The sequence below is a fragment of the Schistocerca piceifrons genome, chromosome 7 (assembly GCF_021461385.2).
Source record: "Schistocerca piceifrons isolate TAMUIC-IGC-003096 chromosome 7, iqSchPice1.1, whole genome shotgun sequence".
In the NCBI taxonomy this organism is placed as follows: Eukaryota; Metazoa; Arthropoda; class Insecta; order Orthoptera; family Acrididae; genus Schistocerca; species Schistocerca piceifrons.
Window position 1 is genome coordinate 354,469,354 of NC_060144.1, and position 19,764 is coordinate 354,489,117.

General features: G+C 44.2%; 1 protein-coding gene across 1 annotated transcript in view; it reads right to left on the reverse strand.

The window, feature by feature from the left end:
- LOC124804770 (WD repeat-containing protein 48-like) overlaps window positions 1-19,764 on the reverse strand; it is a 162,473-nt gene that overhangs the window by 104,141 nt on the left and 38,568 nt on the right. Inside the window, exon 3 of the mRNA XM_047265088.1 lies at window positions 10,820-11,032. Within this exon, the coding sequence (XP_047121044.1) occupies window positions 10,820-11,032 (213 nt within the window). The remainder of the gene's footprint in view (window positions 1-10,819; window positions 11,033-19,764) is intronic.

The following is a 19,764-nucleotide window of genomic DNA, read 5'->3' on the forward strand; positions in this document are numbered from 1 at the left end:
GCCTAGATCCAAGGCATCTGACTCCACCACATCTTCCTCATCAGTCAGATGGGAAATAATGATGTCTGATTGCACTCAGGAAAGCTTTTGATCTGAACGCTGTGAGCCTTTCCCTGCACCCTGTCCCTTCCAAGAATGGGAGGGAAGGGGCGTTGAGAGGCACTCTGCTTTACTTGTACCTTCTGGATGCTCACTGTGGAACTGTTGTTGGTCTTTCTTGGTGCAACTGCCTGGATTGCATCATCCTTACTCTCTTTTCCTTGACATGTACATGTGCAAGTAAAGGTGCTTGTGGTGGATACAGGCACACTAGGTGTCGTCTGTGTCAAGCCTTGTGAATAGGTTTCTCACAGCGTTCAGATCAAAAGCTTTCCTGAGTGCAATCAGACATCATTATTTCCCATCTGACTGACGAGGAAGATATGGTGGAGTCAGATGCCTTGGATCTAGGCAGTCCCTCTCCTCCCCCTCACTCTCCAAGTGCTTCATCTCCCCAGTGCAAAGATAGAGGTAAATTAAAACTGTACCAATGACATGGTACCAGTGACATGGCTTTCATACTACAGTGGAACATGAATGGGTTCAGAACTCGTGTGGCATGTTCCTTGTGTTTTTGTTTACAAGAAACACATTTTAAAGATACAGATGTCCATATGCTACAGGGGGTGGTGAAGACAGCAGGGTTTCATCGCCTTATATTCTTTTTTGGCTTCGGCATAGGGGATCTGCTTGGTCACTTATCTCCGGTACTTTGCGTTCTTCAGCAAAAACAGGGCAGTCTCGGTTCCAGACTGGGTGGTTCCCAGAGCAGTTGATGCAGATCGCCGGATGTGGGTAGTCAGTCCCAGAGTCACGAGTGGCTTTTCCACAGTTCTCACAGATCGCTTCACCTCCACAGCTCATGGTTGTATGCCTGAAATGCTGGCATTTATAGCACTGCATAGGGTTTGGACTGTAAGGCCGAACATTAAGTTGAAGGAGCCCTGCCATTAGATGTTCTGGCAGTGTCAGAGAATTGATTGTGACAATGAAACTGGCAATCTTTTCAGTTGCTCTATTATTACTGCATGCTCGTTGCTCCACGTTGACTATTCCATGGGATGCCCATTCTTGCTTCAGTTCTGCTACGTCCATGTTTGATATCTCGGCATGTGGCAATGTCCTTACTGGAATTGAGAGAGGTGTGCATCTTAACAATGGTAAGATAGCCACCCAGTTTCTGCGATTTCTTAAGAAGGTGTACCTGCTTTGACCTGTTAATTTCGACCAACAATGAGCCATTATGCAATCATTTTACAGGTTTTACTGTTTCATCAACACCTTCCAGACCCTTCTGGATATAAAAGGGGGACACTTTTTCAAATGCTCCCTCCTTTCTTTTTATCACTAGGAACACATTGTTATTCATGACTCCATGATCCCTGTTACTGCAGTCCGAAGTATTATTATTATCAGGTGTAGCCTCCCTCAATCTTTTGGATGAATGGGTGTGAATACTCCCAGGCGGTACACCCTTCCTGCTGGGAGGAGAAGAAGATGATTTCAAGGGTTCCATCACAGTCCCACGAGCAGCTAGGGAAATAAGGGTCCACTCAGACAGACCCATGAGTGCCTAAGTAAGCCTTATACAACTGAGGTGCGGCAGGTTCCCTGAGGTTGCCCGCTAATGACTGCTCCACCTCAACAGCCATATATCCCATCAGTGCGCAGCACACGTTGAGATTGAGGAGTTTTTTATAGAAGTTTATTCTGTCCTCACGATCCGGGCGGTTAAGCCACGACAAAGTGCGGTGGTTGCTGAAGCATGCCCAGAGCTTACAGTGACAGAGGATTTGTGGGGCTTACTGCTACCCAGCTCAGGAACCCTGGGGTCACCAAGCCCATACCCCGCAAATCGATGCTGAGTCCTAGAGGGCCTGAGGTAGTCTAATATTAACTGTTCTGCCAGTGGCAAAAAATGAAAGAGGGGGGAGGGGCTAGGAGGCTACTCAATCATAGTGCGAAACAAGAGGTAACATACTAGAGGTGTTATTACATAAAAGAATAAAAATTAGAAATATAACTATATTTTATTTAACTACTGACATCAGACAATTTATAACATACAGTGTTACAGGCACTAAATACCACATACACAGGCCTCTGAAAAACTACAAATATATGTGACAAATGTCATTTGCGTCAGCTAGAAGGTGACACTTCATGACTGAGGACAGCTAACACTCAGACTCTGAACTGTTATTGCAATATATGGTTTTGACAGACCTAATGCAGTCTTTCTTAGAAGGTGCTACTAGCAACAAAAATATGGCAAGTGTGGCATCAAGAAAAATAAATATAACTGAAACTTCCTGGCAGGTTAAAACTGTGTGCCAGACCGAGACTCGAACTCGGGACCTTTACCTTTCGCGGGCAAGTGCTCTACCACTTGCCCGCGAAAGGCAAAGGCCCAGAGTTCGAGTCTCGGTCCTGCACACAGTTTTAATCTGCCAGGAAGTTTCATATAAGCACACACTCCGCTGTAGAGTGAATATTTTATTCTATAAATATAACTGCCTAATATATGAGTTTGTCAATTTTCAAAATGTGACGAAAGGTTGTCTGGTATAGCAAAAGTGAGTAAGTGGATGTAACGCTCACAGAATGGTATAATAAATAACATATAATAAAATTATGCCTATTCTCTTGTCACTGTCTGATGAAGTCTTACATAAAGTGCTACAGATGACTAAAAAGGAGGCAGTAAGACATCAATTAAAAAACATAGCAAGTTCATCACAGGGTTTTTAATAAATTAACATATATGTATTTATGTTCACGGGTTATATTTCTAATGATGTACTGTCTGGCATAATATATTTCTAAGTTTTTTATGTCCAAAATTTAACACAAACTTCCTGCCAATCTTTTCTGGATTTCACAGCACTCTGGGGGTGTATTTGATGCCATGGCACAGTGTTCATTCTAGATTTGGTTTTGACCTTTTAATATATGTTTACAATAACATACAGTACATCACATCTCTGACTCCTGGATAGATCTATGGATACACTCTTTCAAATCCTGTATCATTGCTTAACTGTTTCCAGAGTGGACAGAAGTGACAGCTGGTATTTGACAATGACAGAGCACATACAGTGTCATATATTGTGACATTAGTTATAAAGATGACTATTACTGCACACAGTAAGGTTTATGGTTTTAATTCTGATGCTTGCACATTATGTGCTCACTTTCAGATCAGCTATATCACCATTCATTAACAGGATACTTGTACAACACATCGTCACCTCTAAGTACAATTTTAGTCAACTGTAAAATATTATTTTTGCATGTCATTAAGCCAAACTTATACCTTGATCCGTTTCTTTGTATATTGAGTTTGAAGATTGCCTGTAAGGCCACAATTGGACAACAGTGCCACGTGTAATAAACTGAGTACTAATGAAAAAACAGTCTAGGTAGAATACTTCAACATGTCCTTTGATAAACATGTGGCTGTGGTGGCCCCCCATGAGGAAAATGATACTACCTATTACTTAGATATGCTGAAGAGGAATTTCTTTAATGACAATATGGAGATGGATAGAAATCATAAGGAGAAAGAATAAATCATGATACCTTACACTTATTAGTATTTTATGAGTGTGTTGTCAGGGATTAAATTACAATTGTAAACTAACACAATGACTGCCCATGCCACACTGGGACACAACATGGAGCTTCATAATGTGTTGGTCATGGACTAGATTGATGGGGTTAAAGGGACCAAACTATGAGGTCGTCAATCCCTCCTTCCTATATGCATCAAGTTGGGAAGAGCCCTCAGAGAGGAAGGGTTCAGAAGACAAAACCTGATGAACTCTACTGTAACCAAGAATCAATAAAACCAAGAGACTGGCACAAGTAGAAGGGGGAGAGGGGTAAAAGGGTGAAGATGGGCAAAGAGCTCTGCCCAGGATGCAGCTGGAGGCCCCAGGACGTGTTATGTGATGAAAGGCACACACTCTGCATCTGAGCAGTGTTTCTACACCCTCCATTACCACAGGAAAACTAGCAACTTGGACAAGTTGATAAAATCTCAGGAAAGAGACTGATGGCAATGAAACAGTACACAATGACATGTGTAAAAGAATAAAAAGAATTAAAGAGGTGGGAAGGGCAGGAGCCATGCTGGACTACCAACCAAGGGCAGCCATGGACCCTGGTTCGGAGCAGGAGGCTTACAAAGCCAAACAGCCCACCCTCAGAAAGATGGGTAGAAACCACCTTCTTGGGTAAAACATAAAACCTGATTAGCGACTTTGGTGTCATCTGCTACCACCAAAGGCAAAGAATCAACAAGTTTAAGGTTTTACTGTAAGGTGGCAAATTAGGGCCAACATCAGATGTCATCACATCACAGTGGGATGGCTCCTCAAATCGTGGTATGTCACCATGGGCCAATGTGAAGCTTACAGAACGGTAGATTCCCTGCAAGAAGGAAGAGGGGAAATCTGACACGATTTGCCGTCCTCTCTACTGCTCACAATTTGTTCGGAAAAACCAAGCACACCGAACCATGTTTCAAGCCTCCAACACCTGATGGCATAAAGTTGACTGAAGGTCCAGTTTTGTTATCTCCATCTCGAAAGACAGCAGCCTGGTAGCAAACTTCCCCAATTGGTCAGCATGTTCATTCCCTGACCCAACATCCAGCTTGATGGAGATCAGAAAGGAGATCCTGGACTGTCACAATGAATGGGTCTCAAGGGTAGCATTGGTCGATAGCCTGAAGACTACTTCAGCAGTCATTACCGATTAAGAAAATCTGATCAGTGCAATAACAAACACAACTGAAAGCAGAATAATTGGCTACCAATTCAGTTGTGAATACACTGCACCTGTTCAGCAGGGAGCATAGTTCACAGCACCTTGCGTGTGTGAAGGCAAAATCAATTCGTCCGTTTACCACAGAGCCATCAGTGTATGAAATGAATCAAGGATAGCAAGGAACAGGTGGAAAAAAAAACATGGAGTCAACAGAGTCTTTTGGTCCAAAGGGTGGGTTGAGACAGACCTGAGAAGGGAGGACACACCATGGGGGCACAGGCAGATTGCACCCTGATAAGAGGCAACTGTGAGGGTGTTGGAGTTTAGAGCAGAGACGTTGTAGGTGAACTGTGATTGTGCCTTCAGTCCTGGGCCACTGTAGTTTTATTTTGTTTTAGGGTGCAAAAACACTGGGGTCATATGCGCCCATGTCAAAATTACAGAACACAAAAACAGAGAGGAGTAACCTGGGGGGCATTTACCAAATAATGATAGCTAAAAAGGCAGTGCCCAATACACAACCATATTATAATAACTTCATTCTGGTAGGAGGGCCGAGACGCTGTCATCCAAGCCGCTGGAAGAGGCTTAATAATCCTGAGCTTATTCCCTTGAAGGGAAGGCCAATGGCGATGCCAGAGGAACACCACCACCTGACGGATGGCAACACAGAGATCTTTGGAGGTAATATAAGAACTAGTGGGCAGAGGCATGAGGACTGCAGCCTTGGCAGCAGCGTCAGCAGCCTCGTTTCCTGTCAGGCCAACATGACCAGGAACTCATAAGAACAACACAGTGGCTCCATCAAGAGTGAGCAAGTGACGGTTTTCCTGAACCAGTTGCACTAAGGGATGGGCGGTGTACAGCACACATAGACTTTGAAGGGCGCTGAGAAAGTCTAAGCAGAGGACACAATTAAAAAGTCTGTGTTGCTGGGTGTACTTCATACCCAATACAGGGCGAAGTGCTCTGCTGTAAATACCGAACAGTGTTCTGGAAGCCGATACCAAAAAGCATCAGCGCCAATGACGAAGGCACACACGACACCACGGTCAGTCCAAGAGCCATCAGTGCACACAAAGGTACTATCGTGAAATTTCATGCGAAGGCTGTGAAACTGAAGGTGATAGAGCAAGGCTGAAGTAGTGTCCTTGGGAAGTGAATGAAGGCCGAGGTTAACAAAAGGGCCACTTCGCTAAACCAAGGTGGTGAAGCGTTCAAACCCACCGGAAAAGTTGCAGGTAGTGTGAAGTTAAGCTGCTGAAGCAACCGCTGAAAGCGGACTCGATTCCAGGAGCTAACAGATAAGAGGGACCCGCTCTATCCTGGTGACCAAAGGAATCATCGAAGGAGGAGGCATAGGATGGGTGGCCACACATGGAAGACAAACGGCATGCATACCTGGTGAGGAGAAAGTCACGGCACTAGGACCCTGGTAGTTCAGCAGCTTCAGTATACAAACTGTCCACCAGGCTAGTGTAAAAGGCGCCAGTGGGCAAACGGATGCCAAAATGGTGGATAGTGTTGAGACGGTGTAAGAGGGATGGATGTGTATGACGCATAAACAAAGCACCCATAGTTAAGTTTTGAACGGACAAGAGACCGGTAAAAAACGGAGGAGGGTGGTTCGATAGGCACCCCAGGAAGTACCATTGAAGACACGTAGGACATTGAGGGACCGTATACAAAGGGGTGCAGGTAAGTCACATGGGGGGACCAAGAGCGTTTCCTATTGAGCATGAGTCCCAGGAATTTCGTAGTTTCAATGAATAGAAGAGCAACAGGCCCAAGATGTAAAGATGGTGGGAGAAACCATTTGCGCAACAAGAAATTAAAAAAAAAAAAGACAGTTTTATCAGTGGAGGAGTAAATACAATCAAGACATGGCTGAAGACACTGCTACGTTGATTGTGAAGATGATTGGCTTATTGCGAGAAAATCCCCCACGATTGCCAGCATCTCTGATGGTGCTCTCCTTCCAACTGGGGGCGCACCCACCTTAGGTGATTGTTCACACCTCATGTCACACCTTCCGAACACCTGACAAGAGGGACAAATCAGCAATTTGGGAGGTTGCAGCTCAGGCAATCATCCCTCTCTGGGCCTGGCCTGTACCAGGGGGTACATGGGAACGCTACCTGTTGACCCAGGGCTGGGAATTGAGTGTTACCCAGTCACCTGTTACATATCAGACACATGGTCTAGCCTTCAGGAATGCACAGGGGGGAAGAAGAAAAAGAGGAACCTCAAATGCCAAAGCGGATGAACGAGAGGAGAAGGAAGAGGGAATAAAAAACAGTGGTAAGATTGTTCTTATGTCAGCGACAGACAATATGGAACACTCCCAATAACACCCCAGACATGTTCCCCAAGACAGGGGAAAAAGAATAGAAAGAAGATAAAGATGCAGCACGCAAGGAAAAAGATGCTGCATATGTAGGGGCTCTGTGATGGCCAAGCAGTGGCCACTGTTGTGTGAGGTGGATCTCCATACCAGGGGAAAAAAAGGGGCACAGTATTTCAAATACTCAGGGGAGCAGGAAGTGTGTATCACTCAGCAGCAGTTGTTGGCACCTGATCTGTACTGGAGAGTCCCCAGCCTCCACAAGTAGCCTGTTCACAGTTCTAATCCAAAAGCCACCTTTTGCAAGTTGGACTTCACAATGCTATACCGGGTCCAGCATCTGCAATGATGAAGGCAATAGCAAGCCACATGACAGACTCCCATAATCAAGACAGGACGGATCAGCGCTCTGTAAAGGCACATTAGAGTACAGCTGTTTGCATCTCAGCTTGTGTTGCTGAGACAGTGAAGAGTGTTGAGGTTTGACCAGCATATCTGCTTAAGTTGGTGAAGATGGGGAAGCCACATCAACCAGGCATTAAAGACTAGTCCCAGAAAGTGACAAACAGCAATAAGGTGTTGACGCTGGGCAAAAGCTGACTGGATAGTAGACTTCAGGCAGACCAAATACTCACCCTTAGAACAGCCATGATGAAAACTGTCCTGGGACAGAGCCAAATGACCCCAAGATTCAAGATACCAACACAGCCACCGGCTCATCATACATTTGAGCAACTTGCAGGGAACATCAGTGAGACTAATTGGGCCATAGATGTCCATCTAAGGGGGCATCTACCTGGCTTCAGTAGCATCATGACACTTTCTCACCATTGAGATAGGAACTCACTCCTACTCCAGCGATGTTGGCAATCCACTGATAGGTGTTTGAGCATTTGGCTGTGGAAGCAGTCTGGCCCTGGAGCCTTGTCAGGGCAAAGGGATAGGGCACTGAGGAATCACAGTCACTGAACAGAGCATTATATGGCTCCAAGTGATTTGTAGTGAAAGGTAAGCAAATTTGCTCCACCTGTTATTTGACAGCACAAAATGCTGGTTAATAATTCTCAGACGCACAGGCTCAAGCATAATGCAGAGAAAAATGTTCGGCAACAGCATTTGGGTCAGTGAGGAGACACCATGTACATCTGTGAGGGCTGATGTCTGTGGTGGCATCGAACATTTGCCTAAACAAGTGAAGAAATGGTACACAGTCCAATGATAGTAGCATACCATTTCCAGAAATGTTATTTCTATCATTTTAGGTGGTGGACCTGGGCATGGCACCATTTACAGGCAATGAGTTGCTCCATAGAATGGCTGGGGTTGTGCTCTGGATAGCCACATTGATACGTCCACATGGCAGCATGCTAAGGACAATGGCAGAGGCAAAAGCATCCCAGTTGAGAGTCCCATCTGGGTGGACGCCCAGGTGAGTGATGCTGAGGAAGAGACATGACAATCAGAAAGTGACCAGCGTCACACATGTCATCATTGAGTCTTCAAAGGATGGAAGCGGGGAGACCGGTGTGGCAAATGGAAAAGTGAAGGTCTGAATTTGACTCATATGCCACGATGTATGGGGCACCGGTATTTAAGAGACAAAGAACGAGTGTTGTGAGCAGAGTTTCAATAGCTTTACTGTGGCCAGTGTTTGTAGTTCCACCCATTAAGGGTTGTGAGCACTGAAGTCACCCAAAATGAGTAAGGGTAGGAGGAACTGAGAAATTAGTGCAGATACCATGTTCTGAATCCTTCACCTTCGGGAGGGAGGCACACATTGCAGACATAAAATCCAGAGACATCCTCACACGAACAGTCACAGTCTCCTAAGTCATATCGTATGACGCACAATCGCTGTAGACAAAGTCAAGGTGCAAATACCACCTGATGCTCTGTCATAGTCAGCTAGAGTCTTAAAATAGCCCCAGTAGCCGCAGATGATAGGGATTTGCAGTGCTGGGAAACAAGTTTCCTGGAGACAATGCAGAAAGCACAGGTCAACCAGGTGATGGAAAAAACACTACAGTTCCATTTAACAGCATCCAGCGAGAACGTGAAGGAAGCAAGTAGCCATGTCATACACCAGGCTCATCTGCTGCCACTGGTTGTGAGAATAAGGCATACACACAAATTCTGAGGTAGGTTGTGTGTGAAAGGAGTCAGCACCACAGTGGCCACCAGAAACTCCGCCTCTGGTACACAGTTGGTATATGCGGGATCTGGTGGCATGGTAACCATCAGAACCACCTCCATCTTGGAGGTCGTCTTTTTGTCACTCTTCTTTTTGGATGATTTCAATGTTTGTGAAGGCCTATCTGCCCTAATTCCAGGGCAGAGGAAGAATGTGAATCCCTATGACCAGCAATCTGTGGCTCCTTCATCCAATGGATGGTATTCTGTTGCAGATCAGCAGAATCCTCGGAGGGAAGTGACATGAGGGACCCATTCCAGGTGAGAGACACCAGAGGAAGGTGTTGCTCCTCTGGCTGTGGGTTGAGGATCGATGTTCCCAGTCAGTGGGGAGAGCACACTCCCAAAGTGGGTATGGGGGAAACTGTAGGAGGGGGCACCCCAACCACCAGGGAAGATGGCATAGGTAAGCGGCCCGGAGGGCTGATGCAGAAGGCATGAAGGGGGAATGTACTGCTTTTACAATGGATGACATCATCATAGACATAGGAAACGTCATCATCACACAAACAGGACACAAACAATAATATTTCTGCCTGACCTCTTGCTATGACTGTCAGACAAAAGTCTTGAATTCTTGGATCTTCCTTTCGTTTTGGAAGATAGTGCACCTTGTTGAACAGGGAGAAAGGTACTTGTCGCAGTTGACACAAATGGGGAAATGCATAAAGAGCATTCATAAGCAACTGAAATCCACAATTGCTACAGGTGGACATGTCATTTAAGCTCTCAGGTTTTCAAATCTCATTTGATGCATTCCCCAACAGCCAGTCTTTCCTTCTCATCCCGTACGGTAAGCCTCTGACCCATGGTTCTGGGTGACTTTCCTGAATTTTATCCCTTTTCCTAGACCTCTCCAGTCCTTTTTCCTTCAACCCTCTTCCTTCTCCTTCAACTCTTCTGCCTGAAGGAACCACTAGCTCTGAAAGCTTGCCAATTACAACCATCTTAAATGTGTGTTCTGCCACCGCTTGGTGAGCAGATAACAGGCATTTAAGATATTTTACATTTACGAATTATCACAGGCACACAAATATTTTTGAGCATTTGGCAACATAGAATGGCATGCCAATGTGTTAACCAGGAAACATTGCTGCAAGTACTTTATTTAATTTGTTGAGTAAAACATTTAGAAAGATTAATTAGTATTATCAGGTAGAAAAAATAATACCTAGGTCACTTTTAATAGCCTGTATGTGACAGGCAGGAGAGAAACATAATAAAATAGACTGAAGTTGCACAATCTGTTCAGCAGAACATTGATACCGTTCTTTATATGAAATTATCTGAGGGTAACTGTAGATTCACCTTTTCTTTAGTCTTGTTTCAATGTTGCTTTCTGACTGAAGATACTTCCTTTGTCTCGTACTGAGCTACACACACACACACACACACACACACACACACACACACACACACACGCACGCTACCACCAGGAAGGGGTAAATGCTATCCTAGTCTGTATGAACTTACTTGTAACAGTGTTGTTGCTTGCTGTGAGGGCTGTCAGTGTATTCACATCCCATAAGAAAATAGCCCTATCTAGGCCAGCTGATGCAACTTGCTCTCTGTCCTTGGCATACGCCAGAGCTTTCACATAATCTTTATGAGTGCGCAAGGTGGACATGCAAAATCCTTTGTGTGCATTCCAGACCTTTACTGTGGTGTCTGAGCTTGCTGAAATCACTGAAAAAACAAATTTTTGTTAGAGAGAGAGTAAAAGTGGAAAGTAAGAAATTTCATAGTAGTGTAATAAAATTAAAAATTGAAAAATTTGGAAGTGATTAGCAATATTGAGTGAGTAAATTTTCACGGACAACATATCTACTTCTACACAGATACTCCACGAGCCACTGTACGGTGCGTGGTGGAGGGTATCCTCAACCACAGCTTGTTATTTCCCCTCCTGTTCCACTCACAAATAGAGCAAGGGAAAAACAACTGTCTGTGTGCCTCCATATGAGCCCTAATTTCTTGTATCTTATCTTTGTGGTCCTTACATGCTATGTACGTTGGGAATAGAAGTATCATTCAGCAGTCAGCTTCAAATGCCTGTTCTCTAAATTTTCTCAATAGTGTTTCGCAAAATGAACATCACCTTCCCTTCAGGTATTCCCATTTGAGTTCCCACAGCATTTCCGTAACACTTACGTGTAGTTCAAACCTAATAGTAACATACCTAGCAGCCTGCCTCTGAATTCCTTTAATGAATTTCTTCAATCCAACGTGGTATGGATCCCAAACACTCGAGCAGTACTCAAGAATAGGTCACAACAGCTGTGGCAAAACAAGCACTGTATCATTTGAGAGATACAGAGGCAAGCGAGTGAGCCGAGACTTACCCCAGTTCATTACTATTAGCGCCACGTCATCATGAAGCACCCGTGCATAGCATACAGAGTACTGCGCAATAATTTAAGAATGAAATTAAAGTAGCTTTACCAAACTTTGTCAACATATGCTTCAGTACATTAATGTTTAAACTGTTACATCTCAGAGTGATCAGATGAATATGTTTAACTAAATACATTGTTTTTTACAAAAAAAAAAAACAACAACAAGTGGTGCTGAATAATAAAGCTAGAAACCCAAAAATTTTTCAGAGTGTGCAAACATATGTCAAAATCAACTGCTACAAATCTCAACTTGATCGGAGCTGTATATTAAAAGTAATCTGTCGCTCAAAACAGCGTCCTACATGTGGTCTCCTTTGCAAGTGAATCACACTTTCCTAAAATTCTCCCAATAAACCGAATTCAAACATTTGATTCACTGCCACAGTTCTCACACACTTGTTCCAACTCATATCACTTTGCAATGTTACACCCATATGTTTAAATGACTTGACAGTGTCAAGCACGACACTAGTAATACTGTATCTGAATATTACAGGTTTGTTATTCCTACTCACCTGCATTAACTTCCATTCTTCGACATTTAGAGCTAGCTGCCATTCATCATACCAACTAGACATTTTGTGTAAGTAATCTTTTACCCTCCTACAGTCACTCAACTTCTGCCCTTCCCGTACAGCACAGCATCATCAGCAAACAGCCACGGATTGCTGCTCACACTGTCCGCAAGATGATTTATGTATAAACAAAATAACAATGATCCTGTCACACTTCCCTGTCTCTGATGAACACTTGGCGTTGAGATCAATGTACTGGATTCTGTTATTTATGAATTCTTCAACCCCTTCACATATCTGGGAATCTGTTGTGTATACTCGTACCTTTGTTGCCCTTCATCCTTAGTTCTCAGTATATCATGTGAGAAAATGGCAAGCTGAGTTTCGCACAAGCAATGCTGTCTAAAACCATGCTGATTCGTGGACACAAGCTTATTAGTCTCAAAAAAGTTTATTATATCTGAACTGAAAATATGTTCAAGGATTCTGCAGCAAACAAATGTTAAGGATATTGGTCTGTAATTTTGTGGGTCTGTTCTTTTACCTTTCTTATATACTGGAGTCACCTGGGACTTTTTTCTGGGCGAGAGACTCACGATGAATGTCAGCTAGGTAAGGAGCCAATGCCATAGACTACTCTTTGTAAAATCAAACACATTCCATCTGGACCAGGTGATTTATTTGTTTTCAAAATCTTTCAGTTGTTTCTCTATGCCACATATGCTTATTTCTATGTCGTCCATACAGGAGTCTGTTCGATGGTCAAATGATGGCATGCTTATACGGTACCCCTGTGTAAATCATTTCTTCAATGTGAAATGTAAAACTTTGGCTTTCGTTTTGCAATTTTCACCAGACTGGTCACAAAGGGATGAATGGAAGCCCCGGACCCACTAAAACATATTTTTCTTAAGTTCTCTGCCAGATATTTTGCTAAGATGTGACAGTCGTAGTTATTGTATGCTTTGAGCATAGATCTTTTCGCAGACCCACAAATCTCTACTAACCTTCACTTCTTGTCATTTGTGCATCCCCTTTTGAACCTAGAGGGCAGCACCTTCCAAATTTCATTATTAAACCATGGTGGGTATTTACCATCCTTTATCCACCTACTAGGCACATAACTCTCCAGACTGTGATTTACGATCTGCTAAAACTTTTCCCAGAATTCCTCTACATCCGTCCTAATGGAACTAAGTGAAGCTAATTCACTGTCTAAGTGAGATGTTAGTAACTGCTGATCTTCTCTTTCTAGCAGAAACACTTTCATAGCCTTCTTAATTTAACATTCATGTTTAAGTTCTGTCCAGAGTGCCTCCCAGGTATTTTGGGCTTTCGTTGAATCTGACTGTGCCAAGAGGGCCGAACTGTGGACTGATCTTTGCTGATGAAAGGCAATTAGATAGGTGGAACAGGCTTACCTCGGTTTTAGAAACATTTGGTCACAGTCACCATGTCTCAAAAGTTTAGTAAGGCTGTTCATTAGGTGTTCTTCACATTCAGAAAGGTCTTCACTATGATATGAAATTGCCAGGTCATCTGCATATTGAAATTTCGGCTGGTCAGCTGTGTAGAGGTTGAACAACACTGGAGCAAGAACAGATCCCTGAAGTAATCCGTCATTGAGTACATGCCATCTGATTTTCTCTTCTCCTTGATGTACTTTAAACCGCCTTCTGCTTAACATGTTACTTAAGAGGTTGCCTAGAGTTTTGCAAGGTATTGCTCTCAAAAATTTCAATAATAGGCCCTCGCGCCACACCGTGTCATAAGCTGCTGACAGGACAATGAACACTACTCCAGTTTTAAGTTTCTTTTGGTATCCATATTCTATGTGAGTAGTCAAGGAGAGCACTTGTTCACAGCAGCTTCTATAAGGTCTGAAGCCAGCTTGTTCAGGTGGTATCATAGCATTAATTTGATCTTGGATTCGGTTTAGAATCATTCTTTCCAATAGCTTGTAAGCACAGCTACGTAGAGATATTGGGCAGAAGTGTTCTGCAGCTGTTCCCTCTTTCCCTGGCTTTTTGATACCGATAATTTTTGCTCTTTTAAATTTTTTGCTTAATGTCGCTGTGCGAAGAATTTTGTTAAAAAGGCAAACTAGACAATTTCGCATTACCGGTCCACTGTGCACCAAAAATTCAGGGTAAAGCCCATCTGCACCTGCAGCTTTTCTACATTTTGTATGCTTAAGGGCTGTCTCCAGTTCAGTGATTGTAAATGGAGAAGAGAATTCTGGGTTATGTTTCAGAGATTTCTTGACTTCTGTAAGCTCTGTCTTTACTTGCCGAAGATTTGCTTTATCTGTTGGGACCTTGGAAACTTTCACTAAGTGACTGGCGATTGAGTTGCATGAGACCGTTGAGTTTTCTTTGTTGTGGGAAGGGTCTTCGTGAATCAGTGTCCAAGCTTTCCTACTGGAGTGTGTGAAATCGAGGTCCTGGTGAGTGTTCCTCAGAACACCTAAAATTACTGCCTAGCCTAAAAAAATCCTTATGTGCCTCCAGTATTACTCTGACATCTGAGTACCTACTTCCTTTGTACAGTGCACCCCTGAGTCCTACAAATCCCCACACAATAATGCAAGTCTAGAAATCTGCAGCCAAGACCGTCACAGAGTCGACGAAGTCGTTGGTTGAGACCCTCCATTTGGCTCTAAACCGAAGGACTGTTATCAACTCTGGGAATGATGCTGCACATTTCACACTCTGCTTGCACCCCGCATGTGAGGTCAGCAGTCTTCTCCACCTCTGCGAGCCGCCTTTACGAACTGAGGATAGTATCAGAACCCAGGTGTCGTCAGTGTCAATGTGAGCCACAACTTGCAGATGACTGCACCCTGCACGCTCAATAGCCAAGGCCGCCTCCATGTCTTGGATGAAGCCCCCCAGCAGACACACTAAGTGCGCATTGGCTTCCTTTCCAGCCCTGAATACTATCTGCGTAAGGGGTTCCATAACGCACCTAACATTGGAGCTCCCAATAACCAATAAACCCCTATCCCGTGTGCTCTGCTCGGACCCTGCTGAAGGAGCAACCACTTGTCCACTCACATGGTGAATGGGCAAGGCCAAGCGGCCAGTCTTCACATTGGCCCTCCCTCCTGGAGTGACACGATTGCATTACCGTCCACTTCGGGTGCACTAGGAGGTGCCTCAGAAGCACAGCCTGTGGACAAAACAAGTGACATCTGAGGTGTCCCATGCAACGTACCAGATTTTCCGCCACTACTACATCCCAAGGCAGCAGCCTGAAGGTGACTGACCATAGCCAACAACACGTTCAGCTGTTCGCAAACTGCAACCAGCTCCTCCTGTGCCTGTACACAGCAACCACACATCCTGTCCATCCCATCAAGACTAACTGAAGAAGCTAACTATAAATTCAGACAATCCTAGAGATGCGACTTGCTACATTCCTGATAAGTCAGTCACCAATGGATGCTGACGCATTAAAGAGCTACTTAGCTGGCTGTTCAGTGAGCAATTACTGCGCTGCAGAATGAATGAATTTATACATACAAAAATGCGATATTAAATCTCTTAAACAGAAAAACAAACATAAAATTTCATAAATATACTACATGGAAAACAGAGAAAAGGCTAATACACAAAAGAATAACACTCATTATGACAGTTAGTTCTGATGATAACATGTATTTTAACAAAGAGGCCTTCCAAAAACAAATTATTTATGTATCGAATAACAGCCTGTGAAAAGTATTTTGGTTATTTATTTTTCAACAAGTCATCTTTTAAACTAGTAAGCTTTTCCCAATACCTCATTCAGTTTTAAATCCATGCATAAAACAGGACTTGTAACCTAACTGCTGTAGTTAACAACACAATTTATTTGTACAACACTCAAAAATAAAAGATACTGCGTTACAAGCCTGCAATCATAACAATGTCTGACTCGTTGGTTTAATGATTAAATGAACCAAACTACAAGGTAATCAGTCCCTTCTATCTTGAACAAGAAAGTCAACAAAACTACACACCAAAGACAACCAGTACGCGAAATCCAAGGAAAGAAAACCCAATGTCTACAAAAGGTCAACAAAGATTCGAGAAAGAAAAAAGGAAGAAGAAAGGGTGTGTGTGTGTGTGTGTGTGTGTGTGTGTGTGTGTGTGTGTGTGTGTGTGTGTCAGAAAAGACTAGTGACATGGACCGGGCGGGAGAAGCACAGAAAACAGAGGAAGACCACCAAGTCAAACACTGCATGTGAGAGGGGGGGAGAGAAGAGCAAAAGAATGGGTAGGGCTAAGGCTGGGACAGATCACCAAGTCCAGACAGCCACTGCCCATTCATGGATTCAACAGGGCATCCTGTCAACCCTTCAATGGGCCGACAAGGCTGATTTACCCTGCCCTTAGAGTGAATGGTAAAACCCTGTTCAAGAATAAATCATAAAACCAGGTCAATCATTGAGGTGTTGTCCCCTAACACCATGGGTAGCGAGCCAGGAAAATTAAGAGTCCGCCATAGGACGGCTAGGTTATGACAGTCCAACAAAATGTGGACCACTATCAAATGGGCACCATGTTGAAAGTGGGGCAGATCCTCGTGGCAGAGGAGATGATCACGAGTCAGTCAAGTACGGATGATATGGAGCTGGCAAAGGATGATGGAGTCCTTGTAAGAGGTCTGCATTGAGGACCTCCACAAATTCGTGGTCTCCTTTATCACCAGCAGTTTGTTCAGCAAAGTCAGATTACCCATTTCATATTCCAAATCCTCACAAATTGACAGCATAATACCGATCGAAGGTCTGATTCCAGGCTACCAATCTCAAGAATCGGCTTGCCAATAGCCAATTTGGTCAGCCTGTCAGCGAGTCCATTCCCTGGGATTACAACATGACCCCAGGGTCTAGACACAGACCACTGAGTGTCCACATTGTTCCGAGAGCAAAAAGGGAATCCTAGACAGTCAGAATCAAACAGCGGTAAGGGTAACACTGGTCAAGAGTTTGTAAACTACTCAAAGAGCCACTACAGATGAGGAAGGACCACAGTACAGGAATGGATATACTCAAGAGCATGAGAGATGGCTACCAACTCCACAGTGAAAACACTGCAACCATTTAGCAAGGAGAGTAGTTCACTACATCCCATATGAACGTAAGTGAATCCACTGTGGCCACCAACCACCAAGCCATAAGTATAGACCACTTTTGAACCCCGAAACACACTAAGAATGGAGAATAATTAGCAGCACAGGGCCTCAGAATGCGATTAGTCTTTCGGACCTTGTCATATGTCAAGACAGAACTGTGGATTAGGGATGCACCACAGTGTATGTGAGCAGGCTGGGAGAGGAGGTAATAGATGGGTAAGCTGGAGTTCAGAAAAAAAGGGACCAAATCCAGTTGGCAATCTTAACCCCAAACCTGGGCCACCAATGCGGGAGGTGAATCTCCTTACCTGGAAAGAGGAGACGACAGTTTGGATGCTCCAGGGAGCAGCGCATATAGAGCATAAATTATCACCTGTTACTGATGCAGAACCTGCAATGGTGGAACCCCTGTCCCTGCTAGAAAGTAGATCATGGAGCTAGTCTGCAAGGCATCAGTTGCCAGTCATACCTACAATGGTGTGTCAGATCCAGCATCTGTAACATTGCAGAAGATGCTGAGCCCCGTAACATAGACAAGACTGGGCGTACCAGGGTAGAGCAGTCCACGCCCCAGTTGGTGTTGCTGAGGCATCAAAGAGCATTGAAGTGCAACAAACATGTCCACCTTAGTTGAGAAAGACTGGGGAGCCATGTCACCATGGCATCAAAGATCAATCCCAAAAAATGGTGCAAGTCCATAAAATTGAGGGATTTGCCATTAAGGCACAGATAAAAATGGGGCTGTACCGTATAGCGGAAACAGAAATGCACAATACAGGTATTGGCAGCAGAAAAATGGAAGCCATGAATGAGAGCCCATGACTGTGCTCAATGTACTGTTCCCTACAGATTGCATTTAGCAATGCTCATCACAGATGAACAAAAATAAATGCAAAAATCATAAGCATTAAAAGACAGGGATACCATAGGCCCTGCAGCCTCCACGAGCCCATTGAAAAGCACTAAAGAGAGAGAAGAGAGAGAAGAAAGAGAGAGAGAGAGAGAGAGAGAGAGAGAGAGAGAGAGAGAGAGAGAGGAGAGAGAGAGAGAGAGAGAATCTTGTGGAACCCCATTCTCCTGCAGATGAAATGTGCTATGAGAGACGCCAACCTGTAACTGAAAACTGTGACATGAAAAGAAGTTCTGGATAACGGGCCACGGAGGCACCGTTCACGTACGGTGGCAAGGATGTGGTGCACCATGTGGTACCATGTGCTATAGGTAGATCGAAAAAGACTGCAACAAGGTGTTGACACCGGGCAAAAGGCCTTCAGATAGCAGACTTCAGTGGGACTAAACCATCTGCAATATAGCAGCCTCAGTGAAAACCACCCTGGGTCGAAGCTAACAACACTTTCTTGCCACTCTAAAGGGAATTTGGCCTCACTCCAGAGATGGTTAAAAAGGCAAGTATGACACTGGTCGTTCACCAATTAGTGTTGAAGCAGTTGGTTGTGAACTGGTCCAGTCAAGGAGCCATGTCGGGTCAGATAGCAAGGGCGCTGGCCTAATACCACTCGCTAAGCGGCGTACTGTAAGGCTCCATGTGCGGAGAACGAAAGATAAAAGGTATTGTTCCAGGTGGTGTTTGAGATGACAGAACACAGGTGGATAGTGGACCAATGCTAAGGCCTGGACGAAATATCAAGCAAAATGTACAGAGATGGAGTCTAGGTGGTGAGGATAACACCTTTCAGGGGAATTCCTAGGACACCTGTAGGAGGACAGTGGCCAAAACGGGGCCTGATTTTTGTCCATACCTGTGAAGAGGAAGTATGTGGCCCTCTGGCAGCAGCGTATTGTTCCCAACAAATCTTTTTCTGGCCCAGGCATGAAGCAGTTTACAGGCCAGGTGGTCAAGAGATGGATGTCATTTGTAGTGACGGAGCACATGAGGCCAGTCTTTAATAGCTGTAGCAATTTTGGGAATCCACAAAGGGACAGTCTTCCACTGGAGAGAATACAAGGAAGAAGAAATCTCCAAAGCAGCTGCCAAAATAATACCACCCGGCAAACTCTGTGATGACGATGATGGTGATGATCAGTTTGGGAAGGAGCGCTCAACTGAGTGGTCATCAGCGCCTGTACAAAGTCCTTATTTTTACATAGTCCAATCTAGCCACTGTCACAAAAGATGAAGGTGGTGGTGATGAAATGATGATGAGAGCACAAATGCCCAGACCTGGGCAGAGAAAATCTCCAACCAGGATCCCGTGATCCACAGGCAAAAATGCTAGCCACTAGACCACAGGCTGTGGATGTCAAACCCTGTATGGACTCATCAATGCTGTCATGTGATGGAACACGGAAAATGATTGCTGTCACACAAATTGTCATAAACTCCCCACTGAATGGAGGAAAAGAATCCAATGCTACAGATAGAAAG